The following is a 21,188-nucleotide window of genomic DNA, read 5'->3' as shown; positions in this document are numbered from 1 at the left end:
TTTCCCTCTTTTGCCTGTATTTACATTCTGCAAGTAGTTGGCAATGCAAACTTGGACTGAGGGCAAAACTTATAAAATGCCAAGTTAATTAGAAGACCAACTAAATTGTTTTTCCAAAATATCATATATGCTTATGAGCATATATCTGCAGATTACAGTATATCCTAAAATGGGATGCTAACAAAGAAGATTATCCTAGGTCTTTTTGCCCTCAGTCTGTGAAGTTTGCCCAAGTGTGGCACTAGACAGGTATTTATTAATAAAAACTCCAAAGTATTTTTCCAGTTGGAAGGGACCCATCTCTTTCTAGTGTTACGCAATCCAGTCATCTTGGTTTGGGTCTGCTGCAGCTGCAGAAGCCTCTCACAGCTGGCTTCCTTGGAGTCAGGGTTCCAACATTTTTTTCACTGGGTCTTAGACCTCTGACACTCTGAACTTCCTTCACAGAGGTCAGAAATACCAGCAAGACTAAGACATTGTTTTTATTATCTATTTCAGTTTGAGAATTTCCAGTGAAATTTTCAAAGGTACATTAACTAAATCAGAGTTTGCCAAGGTGACATTTCAAAACAAAATGCATCAGCTTGGACAACAGAGAAGCAGTGCTCTAATGAGAGAGAGAGAGAGAGAATATTCTCATGGAGAGCGGAGAAAGCACAGACAAAGTGGGGTCTGATCTTTTCCTCATGGAAGTTTTGTTGTGGACTTTTGTGAGTGGAGGATTTGGCCCCTTATTTAAGCATCCTTTGAGAGACTCTGAAAGTGGGAACCTCAGACTGTCAGTAATTCATCCCCGGGTGCGCTAAGAGGAAAAGAGTAACCAGCAGCACAGCCACATGTAGGCATTAGTTATGTTCCTCCTAGCATTCTTGTTTGACCTTCCAGGATATTCATAGCCACGTACCAGCGAGTATGTCTGAGGCAGGTCTCTGCGCATCCCTTGGGCAGTGTTTGCCAGATGCTGTATCACAGAGACTGCTGCTTGCACCTCCAGGAGCCATTCCACCCTCTGGTGAGAGCATCGGGCTGCTCTGTTCCCGGGCTGCTGCAATGGAAAGTGGGATACAACTCTTTCTGCGCAGTTTAGTTACTGCAGGCACTTGGAAAATGTGATAGATTGGCTTGCTGAAGTGTGAGATGGTTGGAAGAACAAGCTCTTTACTGGTGGCAGATCATTGGTTTGCTATGATCAGCCATAATATGTTGTAATTCCATTGAACTGAATATTCCTGTCACAGGGTCTTGCTACACCCTCAGTAATATTTGGTTGTGAAATTACTGAATTGGCTCTTGTTCTGTCACCTACCAGACTACTAATGCCCTTTTGCTAACACATGAGCTGAAACACATTGGTCCATCTCAAACCCCTCCAGAGTGTATTACTCTGATAGTAGCTTGTGTGGAGATTGCATTCAGGCACAAGACACACAAAGCACATGCTGAATTTTGCATCTTGCTCCTCTGACAAGTTCAGAGAGATGAGGGCACGTTCCCTCCATTCTCAGGTTATTCAGTTGTATCCTTTCAGTGCTTCTCTGTTCTTCTTCTCATCTCCAAAATCTCTTTCTCTACAGCCCTTGCCATCTGGAACAGCCTTTTGTTCCTCTGTGTCTCATCAACTTTCCATTTATTTGTAGTTTTCAGCTGACAAAATGTTGCCTCTGTTGCTGATGTCTCTTAATTTCTTCATCTCTTACTGGCCTTATGACTAGATATTTGGCTTGTTTGAACATAATTGCACTGTCGGCTGTAATGGATAGCATATTGTCTTGAGTTATTGCCTGCTGGGATTAAGTGTCTGTAAATGGCTGAAGGAGTCTCTGAGACTTCCAAGAGGTCTGTTTGCACAAACATGTTACGCCCCTATATTGCAGAGGGGGTGGGTGTGTTTGTCCCTGATAAAAGATTGGCTTCTGCGGTTCATCTTCACTAGCAGCAAGAGGAGGGCTGGGACTCCCTACAGCTTCCGCAGAAGAAGGGAGAAGCCCATTTGCTCTTAGAAATGGGCAAACAGGACTTCAATTATATTTTTCTCACCATTTTTTGCACAATGGCTCTGAAGCTGAACTGTGTTAGCTCCATGACTGTTGCAGGGCTTGGATATGTTGTTACAGCAGCTGTTGTGCTTTCAGCTGTGGTAAGTGATTAACATCACAATTAAACATTGAAAAACTTTTGGTTTTCAATTGCTTGTAAGAGTCACGCTCTCTTTTAACTCTTTCTAAGGAGCTTGTCCAATTTTATAGCGGGAATTTGGGAGAAACTAAGTCAGGCTGACTGGAATCATAATGTTAAAAGTTCATTGTTTTCCATCTTGGTTTGATATCTGATTTCAGCTTTGGAATCACTTTGGTAGCTAACTTGCTACTTTGCTTTCTAGTTTGCAACATTCTTTATTTCTGCCTTGAAAGCTGAGCATATTGTACTTTTGTCCATCAGCTACTGTGAACTATCTTCTTTGTCAAAATACTGGATGCTTCTAATATAACATTTTAATTTTTTCTTCCCTGTCGTCTGATACCACTCAAAGGCATGCTGTAATATATGGACAAACTTCCTTTGCCAATAAGACAGAAATGTTTTATTTCCTTTCAGTATTACCAACGTGAATTCTTTTATAATATGGTTATAGAAAAGTGTTCATTATATTTGTTAAAAGAATGGATTGCATATTGTTAAGACATTGCATTAGTATGACAATACACATATTAAACCAAAATTGCAGTGTCCTTAGGACAGGATGTTGTGTGTATTAGTGTAATTCCTATAAGAGAACAGTTACACAGAAGTACTGAAGTAACGTGTCAGAACAGAAGAGAGATAAGAAACCTGTTAATTATCTAACTTTGATATTCACAAAATTTTCCAGAAAGAGCTGGTTTTAGGAAAACTTTAAATAATGTTTGTGCAGTATGCACAACATGTTAGTTAAAAGGGGTTTATTTCCTACAGTCTTGAATGTCATGCAGCATTTATGGAAAAGAATAGTCAGCAAGGGGATTAGTCTTTCACTTATGTGCCATATTAAAAAGCTATAAATTAGTAAAGAAAATATGTAGGGTAAGATCAGGAGAGGTAGACAAAAAACAGAGAAAAGAGAGTCTAGGAAAGAGTAAGTCAGGAATAAGCCAGGAGGTGCATGGAGGTAGAGTTGATTGGAAGTGAGAATTAACAGTGATGGATTGAGAGACTCCCCCCCCCCCCCTTTTTTTTTTTTTTTCCTTCAAAATTTAGTGCAAGAGAAACAAAGAAACTTTCCACTTGTTGCCTGGAACAATAGTTAAGAGATCAGAAGCAATATAATTTAAACAGGCGCTTCCTTGTACTATGCATATTGAACAACATTCTCTGTCTCGCCCCTAGCCTGTCAGCATGGTGGAACACGCTGAGTTTTTGAAGGCTGGGAAGGAACCTGGCCTTCAGATTTGGAGGATCGAGAAATTTGATTTGGTACCAGTGCCAAAAAATCTGTATGGAGACTTCTTCACAGGAGATTCCTATCTGGTGCTGAATACCATCAAACAGCGGAATGGGAACCTCCAGTACGATTTGCATTTCTGGTTAGGTAAGTCTGATGGGAGTGCCCCAAACCAAACTCTCTTCCCCTCACTACACCAGGCCTGTCCAGTAAGTGTTACCCAAGGGAAAAAAAAGCAGAACTGGCAGTACAGTGAGAATGCAATTTTGGGTGCATGTAGTGCTACTGACCTTAAATATTTGAAATGGTTTCTGCAATAGTGAGTACAGCCATCTCTGTACCTAGAAATAGCTTTTTCTGATCAAGATGAAAGAATAAGTCCCTGTTCTCCAGAAGCTCACAGAGAAGACAAGATCTCAGATGAAAGGTGCGGCTGAAATCCTTTCTATTTGAAAGGGTGGAGGTTGGTTGTTATCCTCCTGACTCCATGAATGGGATTTTTCCCCCTGAAGTTCAGACCTCCTAACTGGCCTTCTGCAGTAAATGTCACCGCGTGACATGGCAAGGCTTTCTCCACATCCTGCAAAACTCAGACTCTTTGACAATACCATAGTTAAAGCTATGTAAATACTTGCATGGTGGCTTGTCGTATCTGCCATCTGTCGATAGGTTTTCCACACCAAAGAGCTCCAGAAAGGGAAACTGCTGTGGAACTGGTGCCCCACTAGTATCTACAGCCTTCATAAAGCCTGATAATGTCTTCCTGCAGATTCATCTGTCCGTGTGTTTGCTCCGTAGCAAGTTTCCTTCCAGGACAGGGTGAAATGGCGAAAGAAAAGTGAATGATACCTGTCACAGAGACAGCTGTGAAGCAGTGGGGCTGCAGCAGTTACGATGGTATTGTAAGCCTGCCAGAAAAAATATACAGTTTATACTGCTGTTTGGAGTCATTATTAGAAAAGTTTGGAAATGGCTGTTCTGCAGACCTTCCTGGAAACTAAACTTCCCAGTAATCTGCTTTCTCCCTGGTGTTTTTGCACGGTTGAATGTAGAGGCAGAAACCCTGCATTCCCTCCAAGTTGTTGCCTTTTCATTTCTTAGGAGATGAAAGCTCTCAAGATGAGCGTGGGGCAGCTGCCATATTCACTGTCCAGATGGATGACTACCTTCAAGGGAAGGCTGTTCAGCATCGCGAAGTGCAAGGCCATGAGTCCCAAACTTTCCTGGGCTACTTCAAATCTGGCATCAAGTACAAGGTAGGTGATGACTGGGTCTTTATACTACCAGGCTGAATCAAGTTTGCAAGAAATGGCATCCTGCCCACTGCCCAATTCTCAGAAGAGTGAGAATCGCCCTTTTTCCAGTTGCTTAAAAACCATTCGCAACCAGATGTTTTCAATGAGTTGGAACTGACAGGGTGGAGAACAGCAGATCCCAGTGGGAGAGCTTTGGCTGAATTAGTGATACACAAGCAAAGCCCCAGGAAACTTTAGGAATCAAGGTTTTGTTTTTCTTTGAGAAGCAGAGGAAAGAACAGTCCCAAGACGTCTGGAATGAATTTAAGAAACGGCAATCTGAGTTAATGGGAAACGCCTACCCAGTAGATTTAATTTCTCCCCACTTACATAACAGAGTTTGACCTTTCCAGTCTCTTTCTGTGCTTAGCCCACCTCCTGAGCATACGTAATGTTTTGGTAAAGTAGATGAGTAGTAGTGGGAGTTACTCTTCCGTGCCATTGCAGCAAAGTGGAATAGAAGAAGTAGAAACATACAGTCAAGAATGGTAGTTTGTTAGGAATCCAATGGCACAAGGAAAGTGATATCAGGTCAAATGCTTGCAAAGTGCTTACATTTCCTCATGTCTAAGACTTTCCTAGTCTTTCTGTTTTGCTTATTTCCCACTCACTTGTTGTTACTTTCATTCACTGGAATTTGGTTGTGCTTTTTTTTGAGGATAACTGACATTCGTCCTGTTGCCTACATTGACAAGTAAGTCCAAGTATCTCTTTGTCAGCAAAGAAGGTGAATCCTGAGGTTGGGATAATTCCTGGTAGGCAGGACATATAATACACGTGGAAATACACTTTTCACCCCACCAGTCAAAATCCTATTAATACCTCAACTTACTGTGATCATCTTCAAATTTGGAGATCTCCAACTGTATTGTATCAGTGTCCTTTAGATGCTCTGGGAATGGATAGCTTGGATGTATCGATAGATATGTGCTATACAAAAGCCCAGCCTGGGCAAACTAGCTCTCTCTGCAAGCTTCTCCTGACCTTCTTTCCTGTGAGAGGCAAAAACTGCTCACTGATAGCAAATCAGTAGGATTTTATTTTTTCTGAAGCAGCAGCACAAGTGTGAATTGTTGTTTCTTTGTTTTCCCTTAGGCTGGTGGCGTGGCTTCTGGCTTCAGGCATGTGGTTCCCAATGAAGTGACTGTGCAGAGGCTTCTGCAGGTCAAAGGCAGGCGAACAGTCCGAGCGACGGAGGTCCCTGTGACCTGGGAGAGCTTCAACACAGGGGACTGTTTCATCCTTGACCTTGGCAGTGTAAGTACCATGCAAAAGACAAGTATAGCAGACTTGCAGGGGTGGGAGATGCCTGTAGCTCACGTAAGGATTTCCCTCCCCACACACACACACACTCTGTTGAAGCTGTCTCAAGCGTTGAGCATTCTGAAACACGGTATAGCCAGTCTTTTAACGCCTTTCAGTCCCAGCCATGCTGCCATCTTGTCTAGAGACGGGGTTGTTATGCTCTGACAGCTGCATTGTCTTTCTCTCTTCCCCCAGAACATCTTTCAGTGGTGTGGCTCCAACAGCAACCGCCAAGAACGGCTGAAGGCCACTGTGCTGGCCAAGGGGATTCGGGACAATGAGCGGAATGGTCGCGCCAAGGTCTATGTTTCGGAGGAAGGATCAGAGCGGGAGGAGATGCTTCAGGTTATTCGCTTCGTCCATTTGTCTGTGCTGGAGTGGGAAGGGTGGTATGTGGAAGAATGGGTGGGATGGGTAGAGAGGCTCAGTATTGTGTGTCTTTACATATGAAGTGTTAGTGCTATAAACAATTCAATGCAGACTTGGCCCTCTGCATCGCTGGGACATCAGAGTATATTTTCACTGTTGTTGATCTAGAAGTTTCTTCTACTTGTTCTCTTGGATTGGCTGGTAATTTTTTTTCTCTCTCACAGGTCCTGGGACCAAAGCCCAGTTTGCCACCAGGAGTTTCTGATGAGACCAGAACTGATACAGCCAATAGAAAGCTGGCTAAGCTCTATAAGGTAACAAGAATCATAGAATCATTAAGGTTGGAAAAGACCTCTAAGATAATTGAGTCCAACCGTCAACCCAACACCACCATGCCCACTAAACCATGTCCCTAAGTGCCTCATCTACCCGTCTTTTAAATACCTCCAGAGATGGTGACTCAACCGCTTCCCTGGGCAGCCTGCTCCAAAATCCTGACAAATAACCTTGTGGAGAATGGAGTGATCTTTGCACAATTAGATGGAGCTGGAATAGCAGAGAGGAGCTGAGCTCATGCGAGTCCTGCTTCTGCTGGACTGTTAGCATTCATTCTGCTGTTAGCTTTTTATGAAGTTTTATGTATGAACCTTGGTTGCTTATACTGCATATTGTCTTTATCCCCACTGCTGACTGTAGTGAGACAGGTGGGACTTCCCAGGAATTTTTGAGGGAAAGGCAGAGTGTGAATCGAATGGGGGAAAAAGGGAGTTTTCCTTTGTGTTATCATGCATTGTGTTAGGAAGATGACAGGAAAGAACTAGAAATAGTGAGCCTGAGAACCAGGATCTACCCCTTTCTACATCCAGTGAGCATGATGAAGCAATGATTTGGAAGGTAACATTTGCCATCAGCTAGTATAAGTGTAGAAGAATGTCCAAGACTTTTGGGGAGGAATCTTCTCTACAGCAGTCTCTGGTAATGATGTGGTGAATATCTGCCAAGATGGTTTGTAATGTGGACCTTTATCCATTAGTAAGTACAGGAACTCAGACTATTAAACCCCCTTGACGCAGGGAGGCCTATTCACAGTTACCAGGACTGTTCCCTCCAGTTCTTGGGTGCAGTTGGTTTGCTTTAGAAGATATTTCTTGTCTGCTTGTGCACCAAGGATATTTATCATTTTTGATCAATCTTTCTTTGATTATATCTGCTTTGCTAGAAGTACTTGAAATCTTCAGAGAAAGTGTTATGTTTTTGTCATACTGTTGCTCTGTCAAAGGTATCCTGTTTGAAAAACAATAGTGCCTGAAGCAGCCAATGCATTCAAATTTATTTCCCTTCCACTCCCTGAGTTTTGGACTATCGCCATGAAGCTGGAGGGGAACAGACGATGCCTTATCGAATCTCCATGCTGCGTTATCACAGGTCTCCAACGGGGCCGGGAACATGGCAGTTTCCCTGGTGGCAAATGAGAACCCCTTCTCCCAGGCAGCCCTGAGTGCAGATGACTGCTTCATTCTGGACCATGGCACGGATGGAAAGATCTTTGTTTGGAAAGGTACCACAGAGATGCTGGTGAAGCTGATCATGATCTTCATCCAGTTACCAATCCCTGTTTCTTTCAAGCCGGGTAGGGGAGCATACACTTGATGGTGGTGGTGCTTTTCAGGGCAAGTTCGGATAGCATTAACAATCTCAGAAAAGCATTCTAATCTGAAATGTCAGGTGCCGAGGTACAGGGTCTTTAGTGTAGAGAATTAAAGGGAGAGTCCTGGGAACCAGGAAGAAAAAACTAAATTAATATCGTAAGTAGAAAGTCAATTGTGCTCTCTCAGCCATCACAAAAGGCATAAAAGAGATCGAACAATTGTCATTTGCTATTTGGCATCATCTAGCTGGAAGGCTGAGCCTTCTACTGTTGCAAAAGGTAGAAGTACCTGGGACAGTTTCTTCTCTGGGTACGCAGAACTTTTTTAAAAGTTGACCTCTTTTCTCTCTATTTTCGTTAAAGGCAAGAGTGCCAACTCTGAAGAAAAGAAGGCAGCACTGAAAACAGCTTCTGAGTTCATTGATAAGATGGGTTATCCGAAACATACCCAGGTAAGGACGTGCAGCCCACCTGTGGCCAACCCCCAGACTCTGCCACACAGGCCACCGACTCCAGAGCACGGCTCATGTGAAGTGTCACTAGCAGTCTTTCAAGTAGCTCCTGTTTTGGGTGATCTGCTCTTCTGCAGGGAGATACTGCAGTGTTGCTCCTGGGCTAAGACTGTCCTTAAAATAGCATTTACCCAAACACAACCTGTATTTAACGTTTCTTCCTCTCAGATACATTTTACCTTTTCCGTGACCTTCTCCAAAGAGTGAAAAAGAGAAGGCGTAGATAAACCTGCCCTTCTTGTTCTTAGGGAGATGATTCTAAGGGCTTAACATCCCTTCAGCCTTCTTTAGAACTCACCTGAGAGTGACTGCATCCTATAGCATATTGAGACCCATATTGTTGGTTGTGATAGCTACACCTGGAAGGTCCTTACTACACAGAGGCTTGAATAACGCTGGCTTGAACGAAACAGATCCCTTCAGACTAGTGGTCACAAGCAGCAGAAAACAGATGGTTTGTGATGTGTCTTTTCTCTTGGAAAAGATCTGCCCACTATGATAATAGCTGGAGGTACTATTGATTGCTGTGCCTCCGATTATGGCGTCAGTGAGACCTGACATTGCTCCTAATACCGCATCTTGGCACCAAGCATTTCACTGCTGTGATGTCAGAAGAGTTGTGCCAGGCAATTCTCTGTCAGCCTGAAACCAGGGGTCACATGAAGCAAGGAGTAGCCAGAGCTGGAGCTGTGTGGGGTGGGGGGCAAGGCTGCTCCTGATGGGCTGGCTCATTTGTTTCAGGTCCAAGTCCTCCCTGAGAGTGGTGAGACACCTTTGTTTAAGCAATTCTTCAAGAACTGGCGGGACAAGGACCAGACAGAAGGACTGGGGCAGGCTTACATTTCTGGTCACGTTGCCAAGATCGAGAAGGTACCTTTCGATGCTGCCACTCTGCACACCTCCAAGGCCATGGCTGCCCAGCACGGGATGGAGGATGACGGCTCTGGCAGGAAACAGGTGAGCAGTGTCAGAATCCCTTTGGGAAGGTTTCCAGAATTTTCCTTGCTACTTGATGGCATTCCCGCAAGAGCAGCGAGACAAATGGAAGCCTGAGAGCCATCAACACTGCAGTTTCGTAAACACTGGGGGAATTTTTAACACCAGACATACCAGCAGGGTCTCGAGAGCCCTGCAGCTAAGAGGTGTAGATGAGCAGTTAATTTTGACCCCAAAATTTCCCTGGGGGCAGTGCTTCACCCGACAGTGCGGACTGGACTTCTTTCTCATTCCTCCTCCCTGTTGTTCTATTTGTTGCCATCACACGTGTGATGGGTGATTGTCTCAGAGCACCTATCTCACGTGCCTGGGAGCATGCATTTGCACGTAGAAGCAGTTGTGGAGGTGGGCTTGAAAGGGCCGAGTATTGTCCAAAAGCCCACAGAGGTCCTAGCCAACGTTAGACTTTTCAGAAGTCCCCAGTAAAGCCTAAAAGCTCTATTCCTGGCCGTCTAACGGAGAGGAATTGAGATGATCGTGTCCGGTACAAAATGGGCGTCAGTGCTGGTGGTGCTAGTAGTCTGACTCGCGTTTTCTCCAGTGGTTCTGATGAACCCGATCAAGCTTTGGGAGCTCACAGTCGGATAAGCTACACGTGCCCTGCTTCCAGGCCTGGCTGCAGGCTGGGGAATGCCAGGCTTTTAGCGGCGTTCCCCAGCAGGTGGGGCTGCAGGGCTGCAAGTTCTGGGAGGCTGAATTTTGGAAGAAAATGGCACCGGAGCTCTGCCAGGAAAGTCTGCTTATTCTGCTGTCACGTGGAACTCAGAATATTTCTGCTTCTCTCCTTTTCTAGATTTGGAGAATAGAAGGCTCAGAGAAAGTGCCAGTGGATCCTTCGACGTATGGCCAGTTCTACGGAGGGGATAGCTATATTGTCTTGTACAATTACCAGCACGCTGGAAAACAGGGACAGATTATTTACACTTGGTAAGAAAGTTTTCCTGATGCAACTCAGAAAATACTGGGGCTCTGTGGGGCTGAGAGTCCACGTCTTCAAAAATGCATCACTGTTGGTTCCCACTTACAGAGGATCCTCAGGGGGTAAAATTTCACCCTGGATAACCTTCCCTTGCAAACAAAACAATTCCAGAGGTCTGGAATGTTTTGTTTGAAGTGGGACAATGGGAGGAATTACTGTGCTAGTATTTTTTTTTTCTTTTTATTGCCCCCCCAGTAGTAGTTACTCCTTGCTTTGGATCAAGCGCTAGTTCTTTTTGCAGAGTTCCTACATCTTTCAAGACCGCTGTAACTAATTTTTGATACTCTGCCACCTCGGCTGGTGGCTGGTGACTGTTACAGTTCCCAGACCATGCCCTTACAGAGGAGTTTTTCAGCAGGCGGTCTCACAGTGGTCGTCTTCCCGCTCGTCAGCAAGCAGAGAGGGCATAGGCAAGCTGTCTAACTGAAACTGGAAAGGATGCAGTCGGTATGGGGCTGCACGTGTAGTTGCTGATAACAGTACCAACAGGCATGTTTTTAAACTAGCTGCTAGAAAGATAATGGGAGATAGGCATGAAGACACTAAAGAATTTGTGCTTATTATCTAGAAAACGTTCTTATCTCCCTCTGTAATCACCGTGTTAGAATATAGGATAATGAATTTCTCCTTCATGTTGAATGAAGTGCTGCAGAGGTTTGGTAACAAAGGTTTTCCTTAGCTCTTCTTGATCTCTGTAAGGTGTGGGGGTGTGTGGGGAAAAGGGCTGAAAATAAAACTCAAATTTTGCCTTGTCTTTCAGGCAGGGTGCCGATTCCACTCGAGATGAAATTGCGACCTCTGCATTCCTTGCGGTACAGCTGGATGAGGAGCTGGGAGGCAGCCCTGTGCAGGTAAAACACCCAAACGCAACCAACCAACCAAAAAAAACAACACTGGGGGAATAAATTTTTTTTATATATATAGTTATGAGATACCAATTGGCAGTGGAGAAACCCAGTCACGTAGTGGCAGCCTCCAGCCACGGTGCAGGTGTTAGGGCGTGGCTGTGTGCCTAACCTACACTCCACCTATTACACAGGAGAGTTTTACAAGTGGCCTGTACGAGACAGGATGGTTTTTACGGCTGTTACTTGTTACCTCCGTGCCAGTGGATCGCTCGCCAATTAAAATGAAATGGCCATTGTGAGGGCTCAGTTTAAACACTGGTCTGTTTTTGTGCGGGAGGTAATAGCTAAGCTGTGACCAGCTGGGTGCTATACGAATATTCCAGCTGGAAAGATGGTTGTCAAGGCCATTCGTAGTATACCTTGTGCTACTCTTCAGCAGCAGCTTAAAACTGACAGCAAGTTTCTTTTTCTCTAGAAACGAGTAGTGCAAGGAAAAGAGCCACCTCATCTGATGAGTATGTTTGGTGGAAAGCCCTTGATTGTTTACAAGGGTGGAACCTCTAGGGAAGGAGGCCAGACAGCACCTGCAGAAACGCGGCTGTTCCAGGTCCGATCCAGCACCTCGGGAGCTACCAGAGCAGTAGAGGTATGTGGAAGGGGAGTCAACTTCCGTGTTGTATGCGTAGGCTGTGATGGGAACATGATCCCTCCGAACAGAACGAGGGCCAAACTGAGCTTTCTGATGTAAACTGAAACACACTTTGAAAACTTTACCAACTGTTAAAAGATTCCTCTTTTCCCGTGGATGAGTAGTGATAATCACTATTTTCTAATTAGTTTATAAATATCACCTTGAATACATTTAAGCTATTTTCTCTTAAGTCCCCACTCAATGCTGCACCCTGCATATTATGATGCTTCTCACACTGTTGAAAACCATTAGGATCTGGCCATTGTGACTTGTTCCAAGCCTGCCTGACAACAGTGCTGAAGACAGAAAGTGCTAAGTACCCTATATGCAAACAGAACTTGTGCCAGGACATGGTTAAAAGAGCCCTACTCCTTTGAAAGAAAATGCACACAAACCCCGCCCCGTACAACAAAAGAGAGACTAAATCCTAGTCAGTGGCTACAGGTGAGGCAAGAGCACTGTCTTATGTCTGCAGCAACTTCCCGAGTTTCTAGCTTCAAGATGGCATGTCCTTGTTGACATAGAGGAAGTTACGTTAATGATTCATCAGCCTCAGCAGCAGGGCTGCTCGGTCTCCCCAGCGAGTTCTTAGATCTCCTGTCATAACCATAAAGACTGGCAAAAGGACAGATCCGAGCATTCTTGCCGTACGTCGTATGTATCTGTAGGTTACACACCGAAACACACATTTATTTACTCTTCTCATACGATTTAAGTCTAACTCGTCACTTGGATACAGGCAAATATACAACGTATCTCACAACCTTACATGCTTGTATGGAATATCTTGTTTGCAGTTTATTCAACGATAGGTACTGGTTTTTATTTTGAAATAATGGGCTCTGTGTAGAGGACGATTACATCCGACACGTGCAATGTTCTTTTTTTTCAGCTGGATCCTACTGCCAGTCAGCTGAACTCCAATGACGCCTTTGTCCTGAAAACTCCCTCTGCGGCTTACCTTTGGGTTGGCCAAGGAGCCAGCAATGCTGAGAAATCGGGAGCACAAGAGCTGCTGAAGACGCTGGGAGCTCGCCCAGTACAGGTTTCTGAGGGCAGAGAGCCAGGTGAGGGAGGCACGATGGAGTCCGAGATCATTTCTGTGTAGCTGCATGTTCTCAGTAATTATTTAAGGGATATTTTCTTTTGCCTCTCAGAACAACGAAACGTGGACATAGGCACAGAGGGGCTTCTCCAAAGTATCTTCATTATGTTTAACAGCGCACTCATGTTTGTAGGCCTTTGGGACTTTCTGACATAGAAGAGTGCTTCAAGTCCTACCCAAACCATACTGCTGCTGTGATTTCCACGAACAGTTGAAGCATCAGTATCTCCTTCTCTTTTTCAGATAATTTCTGGGCAGCTTTGGGTGGAAAAGCTCCTTACCGTACCTCTCCCCGGCTGAAGGACAAGAAGATGGATGCTCACCCCCCTCGTCTTTTTGCATGCTCCAACAAGAGTGGACGCTTTACTGTGAGTATCTAAGAAGATATGTCAATTAATTCAGCATCCATCTGACAAAGCTGGGAGAAACGCAGTCCCAGTCTGCTCTGAGCCAACCAGCAGGCTGTTACACCTTCTCTTCCTTTGCGGTGCTGCCTCCAGCAGGAAAGCATCGGCACCGTTTTTCTGCAGAGACAGCAGCTCGTTCTATTGCGCTGTTGCATCAGCACAGCAACTTTCTGAAGCACCAAACTGGTCCTGCCCTGGTTAACAACCAGCATTCAGACTCCTCAAATTTTAACTCCTGAATCTTTCAAGTAAAAAGCAGCAGCATTACAAGCCTCAGGCGTGAGTGAAAGACAGCTTCTCTAGGTAGACAGAGGCTGATTTTGTGTTCTGTGGTCTAAGAACATGTCTGTGACGGAGCCTGAGTTGCATGGTGAAATACCATGCCAGTGTCTAACTTAATGCATCTCACCGACAAGAGGTGAAACTAGAACCTCTCTGAACTGGATTTCTCCTGTAAAGGTAAAATGGCGCTTGAAGTATGTGCTCATCTTTTAACCTTATGTTTTCCAGATTGAAGAAGTTCCTGGAGATCTGACTCAGGATGACCTTGCTACAGATGATGTTATGCTCCTTGACACATGGGATCAGGTATGTCACGTTTACCTAGTGAAGAAGGAAGCAAAGAATAGGCACAAATTGGCTCTAGGTTGAGACCCAAATTGCAAGGGCTGGAAGAGCTGTTGTATTATGGAGTCCTTTCATCTTCAGGCCTGAGAACAAATCACCTCACTAGTGACGTTGAAGGGAACTTACACCCCGACCTTGAGAAAAGAGTTGGCGTCCTGCCGTCTCTTTGGTTAGCTTAAGGGCTGAAGAAAACAGGCTGTTGTGTATTGTACGTACTCCCCCAGCCTGTAAACTTCTCGAGGGCAGCACCCTTGTCCCGGCTGGAGAGGGCTGGGAACCCTTGTTAGGATCCAGCGGTTTACGACACTGACACATTTCCTGTTATTTTTCAGTAACAGACTGTGCATAAATCAGCCAAAAGGCAACTTAAGAGATGAATTTTGTATGTTTTATGTAAAAATGTTCAAACATCTGCTACTTTTTCCTGAAGTTAAGCTAGTGTATAATTTGTTCATGTATCTAGAATTTATGTAGATAAAACGCACTCAAAAAGCTTCTCGTTATCTACCAATAGCTTTAGTCACATAGGCCAATGCAGACACACCAGCTCGAGTGTGGTGGTGTTCCGCGTCACACTCTGTTCGGTGAGACTTTGTCTAAATTATCCTTGCTTTCATAAAGAGATTGGTTGTTGCCAAAATAATGCATATGGGTTTTTTTTATCTTTAGGTCTTTGTATGGATTGGGAAAGATGCCCAAGAAGAAGAAAAGACTGAGGCTTTGAAATCTGGTAATGTCACACTTTCCTCTCTGAACCGTTTCTTATTTTCCCACTATCCGATCATAAGGCAGGCGGTTTAATATACTGAGAAACATACCTTAATCCCAACATAAAAGTCCATGTTGCGATCAAAGAGATCACATCTCTCAAGCAAGGAGGATCCCCAAGACCAGCATGGAGAGGTGTAGGCATCGGACACACTGTGCTCAACCCCTAACACTGAAAAAGTATCCTCGTGTGGGTAAGCGGGCGTAGCTGCCGCTGTATGACAGCGTTTTATAATCCTAATGTCAGTTTTCTACAAACAAATGCCGGTCTTCTGACAGGTGTAGATAAAACCAGAGAGTGAAAACTCTGGTGGGTTTTTTTCTTTTGTTTAAATGAACAACCTGAAATTGTATCTCCAGCATCCATTTAGCTACAATTAAGCTGTTCCAGCCCTTGCTCCGTGAGATTTGTACTCTCTGAGATTTCCTTCTACTTGTGTGTTTTCAGCTAAACGGTACATTGAAACGGATCCGGCCAGCCGCGATAAGAGAACTCCAGTCACAGTTGTTAAGCAAGGGTTTGAGCCGCCAACCTTCTCCGGCTGGTTCCTGGGCTGGGATGATGACTACTGGTCTGTTGATCCTCTACAGAGAGCAATGGCAGATGTGGATGTCTGAGTAACAAGGTTTCTTTCTTTTTTTAAAACGGAGCAAGTTTAGTGCCTTCAATGCCTTCAAGAGCCACTTCCTCCTGCAGGATGCATGTTAACAAGGCAATGATGTTAATAGCCAATTCCCTGTGCAATAATGACTGAAAACAATCATGACCAGTCATTGACCCTACTCCTTGCTTTGATTATATTTAATACAATAAAGCTTGTGTGGAATATGTGAAGAATAGAAATGGTAGGGTTTGTTACTAAGAAGAAAACATTAAACAGAACCTGTAGATCCCACATTTCAACTTGCTTGAAACAAATACATCTTAGAAAACTAAACCTTCTTTGTGCCATCTTTTGCACGTGCACTTTTTACTACGTGGTTACAGAAATGATTTTTGGGGTTTGGGGATTGTTTTGCTTTCCCCTCCCCAGAATTATCGGCATTTAAGACCCTGACAAATTAACAGTATGCTACTTTCTCAGAAAGTTACTCATTAGTAAACAGCATGTTTTTGGATTCGGGCTGAGAGCAAAAAGTATGCTCCTGGTGTCAACAAGAATTCACAGGGGTGGCCATCTACAGCAGCAACAGTGGGAGTTACAGATTCACTCATCGTCCCCAAGGACTAACCTCAAGCTGTGCAGTTACACCATTTCCCACTTCAAGTGCGTGAGCGCAGTAACGCTAATTATTACATCTTTGTTAACCATATTTCTCCTAGCAAAGTCAAGCTCAGCTTGCATTAACTGAAATACTGACAAACACGTGCAGATGGGGATGTTGGGTTTATGATGCAGCGGGGGGGAAAAAAAAAGTTCACAGCAAACAGGCAGAAAAGAAACAGCGCCAATCGGCTCAAGCCCTTACAGCGCTTAGGCATCTTTTCCTGACAGTGACAAAGGCCCAGCCAAGCAGACCTTGCCCTTACTAAAATACCTGTCAACACCAAACTGATAAAAAACAAGTTAGGAACTTTATGCTGGCCAGTGTGAGAAGGGCACTTATATCATTGATCTTGGCTTTTCGTTTTCAGTGCCACCTCCCAGTAATTAAAGACCAGATGCCAAACTCGGTGATGGTGGTGGCCTGAAGAGCCTCTCCCCCACACAGACTCTAGTTCTTCTCCTTTTAATCTGTAACTACATCTGCTGAACAGGTACAAAATATGAATACAGTTTAACAGACTTACAGCTCAAGACTACATGAACTGAAGATTACACGCTTTTGGTATTAAGTATAAGCCCTTAGTGTCACAACAAATACTACAGGCCTGCTCAGCATCAACAGGTAAATCACTAATTTGTTAGAACAGATATATGAACAGTTAGAGAATCTTCGGTTAAACGTCACGACCCCCCACTAATTACAGAGATCTTACTTCCTAGGGAAGCCGGTTTTAGACCTGGATAAAATGCAGAAGTCGGTACTTTGGCTTTTTAACATAATTTTTAAGAGAGACGGATAAAGGCAGACCCAACAACTCTTCAGTGCTTTAAAGAAGCATAAACCTATCCAGGCATACCACCGCAACAACAGAACAGCCCATCAGTGACTGCAAGCGTATTGTATCCGTAACTACGGCATGTTTATGCCATTTCTGTGTGGCAGAACAGAGATGGGAAGTTCCACTTCAGTAACGTGGCTAACAACTGTTTCTCATGAATGGGGGACTATTTTAGGGAGTACGAGCCTGATTTTGAGAAGTACCCAGTACAGTATTCTCACTCACTCCTGTATCAGCTTCCATTACTTTTCCTTGTGTAAGCTAGAGAACCAATCCACAGGCCAGCAATCAGATGACTTCATCTCATAGAGCTACGCTCCCACGAGAATACAGTTAGGGCTGTTCCACTTCCTTTGCAGGGCTGCAGACCCATTTATTAAAAGGAATACTTCTCTTTCCAAATATTGGATCATCTCATCTTCACCACAAATGGTTTTATATGCTATTTGAAAATGGGAGGTTATATATTAAAGGTGTCCCCATCCAGGATAGTATGGATACACGCTTATTTAAGATCACAATCTGTTTGTACTCATTTTGAGAGGTTTTCAATTTCAAATATTTTGATTGTCCATCTTCACAAACATTACATGTAAGTTTTATAACAAACAGTATAACAAAAGAGGTTCCTCAGCAAATCCACTTCGTTAGCACCGCCATAAGCTATAACACACAGGGAATTCAGCGTTGCAAACATTCGCTGTAGCAAAAAAAAAAGAAAACCCACCCCAAACTCTCTCCTCCAACTCTACCTAGCGATCTGCACCTATGATGCCCTGCAGCATGTTTATGGGCAATGGGAAGACGATGGTGGAGTTCTTTTCCGCAGCGATGGTAGTCAAGGTCTGCAAATAACGAAGCTGAAGAGCAGCAGGGGACTCCGTAATAACCATGGATGCCTCTTTCAGGGCCCTGGAAGCGTTCATTTCACCCTCAGCTGCAATTACCTGGGGAAGCAAAATGAGTGAAATATTGCATTCATTCTGGCACAGTAATAAACCAGAAATCTGTAGGATGTCTTCAGCCTTAAGCCATACCAAAGACACTGCTCATCGCTTTGATCAAGTGACCTCCCCTTACCATGTTCTTTCACCGGTTCTGCCTTTTCTCTCGCTCGGACATAAGCTACTCCTGTCTGCTTTCAAGGCCTGTGTGCCTGTTTTCCTCCCGTTCAGCATCAGGATGCCGGATCACAAAAGCGGGCACCGTGTCTTCAAAAGGCAACGGGTGCATTTGTTCCATTTTCAAAAGCTTCCTTTGTGCTTCTTTCAGCACCGCCTCTCAAAAACAGAAGGCACTCCCCCATATATCTGAAAACACGTTTTACTTGAAGCTGTATTTTTTTTGTCTCTACAAGGGCTTGACAAGTGAATGGCATACTGGGGAAATACCTTTTTATTCCCTCATTCTTTTTAATTATGAGCTCATTAGGGACAGATTTGTGGTCATGCATTTCTTTACAAGCAACGCCCTTCTGCATTGGGACAATATAAATATTTTTCCGAGTTTCTGTAAAGGACGGCTGGATTGGAGGATGGCACTGTTTTAACAGGTAAGTTATTGGTGAGGCAATTTACGTGCGTGTCAGCACAGGCAAATGCATATTCCCCTACAGAGTTCTATTGCAAGGGCACAATATTCCTTTAAACGTCAGAATAAATAATAATAAAAGAATAATCACAAAGTAATTAAGCTTCAAAAAAAAAAAGCAGACGTTAATACTTGGAGCACTAATGTAGGCTTAAAGATCTTTTCCTAGGTGCAGCACCAACTTCACATTCAATAACTGCTAGCCCCGAAGTCTAATGAAATTCAGTTTAGCATTTATTTCCCATGAAAATAAAAACCAAATTTTTTAATTAGAACCTAAAGACAGGTTAAAGTTAATGAAACTCCACATTAATGGCGGATATGAAAATCAGTCATATATATGTGCATAAAAATCACTCACACGTGTGTGCGCACGCAAGATGAACACCGTAAGACTGGATGTAATTTCCACAGCATTAGATGAACTCCAGTAAACTTCCCTTTGCCAAGACAAGTTTTTAGTATTTAGAATGCAAGTTCCATTTTTCTAGGAGCAGGCAGCTCAACAGACCACTCACATCTACCAGAAACCCTCATCTATCAGCTTAGTCTACCAAAGAAGTTTTTTTTCAGACAGCTAGGGGTTTTGCTTGCTTGTTTTTTAAAAAACAGAATCCACGGTTGCATCTATGGAGGTCAAAATAAGTTTTCGAGACAGGATTAAGAAACCACCAGAGGAGACCAATGGCAGGGCACAGAACACTAAGGGAGAAAGCCAACTTGCCTAGTCCTAGGGAAGGACAGCTCTAACTGCCCCTCAGCATTTTTACTCCAAACTGCAATATTTAGTATCCCCTTCTCCCACCTCAGAAGGGAAGAAGATGTCATGACCAAACGGCTCACTGGTCAGCTTAAGGGTGACAAAACTAAGTATTAAGCTGTTTTATTTCTCATATGAAGTAACAAACAGAAAACAAAGGACTTGCCTTAAATCAGGGCTAGTCAGGAGAAAGCTGGAAGTAAGTTTGGCTTCTAATTCACCACAGGCTCCAGCAAAAAATTGTTCTGTTTATGATTTGTTCTTGGAGCGTGGTAAAAAAATTGAGATTCTGCATTTTCGAAGGAAATCTCACCTGCATGATCCAAGATGAAATAGAGCAAGCACCCAGACACAAATCCACAAAAATCCTGCCCTGCACTCCTATTTGCCACAACACAATCTGGCTGAGAATCTTCATCCTCTACATCACCACACTAAATTATTCATGAAGAAAAAAACCAATTTAATATAAATCTAAATGCACATGTTGATGTTATTACCTTAGCTCTCGCCTCCCGGGCAGCTTCAGCTTCTGCAGCCATTGCTCTCTGCAGCTGGACAGGTAGCTTCACATCCTTGATCTCCACACGTTCCACCTTAATGCCCCAATCATCTGTTGCCTCATCAAGCGTGGCCTATACAAGGCAGGACAATTAAGTTAAGCCAGCTACCTGGCTGCAAACAAATGTCCAAATCTGAATGACCAATAAACCAAATGAATTATCTTACAACTCTTGGACTTTAAGGGCTTTTGTATTTATATTATGATTTGGTAATTATAAAAGCATAACTGTTGTAAACTAACAAAAAACCTCCAGAGCTCAATTAATATATTGAAGGAATTCTGGCATAATTTCCTTCAACAGCAGAGTGCTGACAGACTGATCCAGGGAAGCCCTCCTCTCCTGTATCCATCATTCCCGCTTGCTAGCCCCACTGGCCCGTTAGTGTTTTAGTCGCTTGTTTTTATTACACAGAATGCCATCCCAAGAGCTCTTGATAGGGTTTTGCCTAAAGCTCCAAATCACAACTTGGCTTATCGCTTGGAAGGTAAAATAAATCCTGACCTGGAAGTTATCCACGGATTGCTGCTTAACTGATTGTTTGATGGTTTGCTTAGGTGAAGCTGCTCATACCTGCATGCTGTGTGCAATTTCTTCACGATCGGAGAGAATCTGAGAAAGGTTTTTGGTCCCCAGAACATTCCTCAAAGTAGTCTGTGCTAAAAGACGGGTGGCTGAGTCAGCATTTGTGATATTTGCTACAGCGAGGGTGGCATTCTGAACTCTGTAATAAACCACTCCGTCTACATTAACTGTCACAGAGTCCTTGGTCAAGATCTAAAAAGCAATGGGGAAAGCATATAATAATTAAGGATGTATTTATTGACTATGATGATAATTACATATCTGTTTTACTAGACAAACTCCTAGTTCTTCCAGGATAAAGCAACCATCTTGAAAACAAAAGGTCTTATACATGTATGCTGCACATGAACACGTCTACATAGAGGTGCACAAATGTTCCAGTATAGCTCTGCGAAGCTAAGACTAAGTATGGGATTAGAACACTTCTCACTGAAAAATAAATTCTGTTAGCTTTGCCATAATGTTATTTCTAACTCACTTCTTCAAATTCACAGAGGGATCTGCAATTCATACAAGTGACAGAAAAAAACCATCAGAAATAATTTACACCAAAATACATATGCTCTTTCACCTGGGAAACTTTAACCTGTTATTCTGAAACTAGCATGTCATAAC

General features: G+C 43.6%; 2 protein-coding genes across 2 annotated transcripts in view; one reads left to right on the top strand and one right to left on the bottom strand.

The window, feature by feature from the left end:
* Window positions 1–1,938: 1,938 nt before the first annotated feature.
* On the top strand, window positions 1,939–15,902 carry GSN (gelsolin). Its single transcript, XM_009322027.1, has 17 exons — window positions 1,939–2,137; window positions 3,364–3,565; window positions 4,520–4,674; window positions 5,809–5,970; window positions 6,214–6,363; window positions 6,612–6,701; window positions 7,813–7,945; window positions 8,399–8,487; window positions 9,289–9,504; window positions 10,337–10,470; window positions 11,283–11,373; window positions 11,846–12,016; window positions 12,954–13,128; window positions 13,410–13,534; window positions 14,084–14,161; window positions 14,870–14,930; window positions 15,417–15,902. The coding sequence occupies exons 1-17, from the start codon at window positions 2,003–2,005 to the stop codon at window positions 15,584–15,586; spliced, it is 2,337 nt and encodes a 778-aa protein (XP_009320302.1). The 5' UTR covers window positions 1,939–2,002; the 3' UTR covers window positions 15,587–15,902.
* A 626-nt stretch (window positions 15,903–16,528) lies between these two features.
* The window catches only part of STOM (stomatin), a 117,606-nt gene continuing 112,946 nt past the window's right edge, over window positions 16,529–21,188 (bottom strand). The window contains exons 5-7 of the mRNA XM_009322129.1: window positions 20,562–20,765; window positions 19,926–20,060; window positions 16,529–18,022 (exon numbers count right to left, since the gene is read on the bottom strand). Coding sequence (XP_009320404.1) covers window positions 17,828–18,022; window positions 19,926–20,060; window positions 20,562–20,765 — 534 coding nt within the window. The 3' untranslated portion in view covers window positions 16,529–17,827. The remainder of the gene's footprint in view (window positions 18,023–19,925; window positions 20,061–20,561; window positions 20,766–21,188) is intronic.

Source organism: Pygoscelis adeliae, unplaced genomic scaffold (assembly GCF_000699105.1).
Source record: "Pygoscelis adeliae isolate BGI_AS28 unplaced genomic scaffold, ASM69910v1 Scaffold114, whole genome shotgun sequence".
Taxonomy (NCBI): domain Eukaryota; kingdom Metazoa; phylum Chordata; class Aves; order Sphenisciformes; family Spheniscidae; genus Pygoscelis; species Pygoscelis adeliae.
Note: the sequence above shows the minus strand (reverse complement) of the source record. Positions and strands in the feature narration are given on the sequence as shown.

Coding starts and splice junctions, on each gene's coding strand:
- GSN (XM_009322027.1), top strand. CDS start 2,003: ATGGGCAAACAGGACTTCAATTATATTTTTCTCACCATTTTTTGCACA. Junction 6,702..7,812: donor AGCTGGCTAAGCTCTATAAG/GTAACAAGAATC, acceptor GCGTTATCACAG/GTCTCCAACGGGGCCGGGAA. Junction 8,488..9,288: donor GTTATCCGAAACATACCCAG/GTAAGGACGTGC, acceptor CATTTGTTTCAG/GTCCAAGTCCTCCCTGAGAG.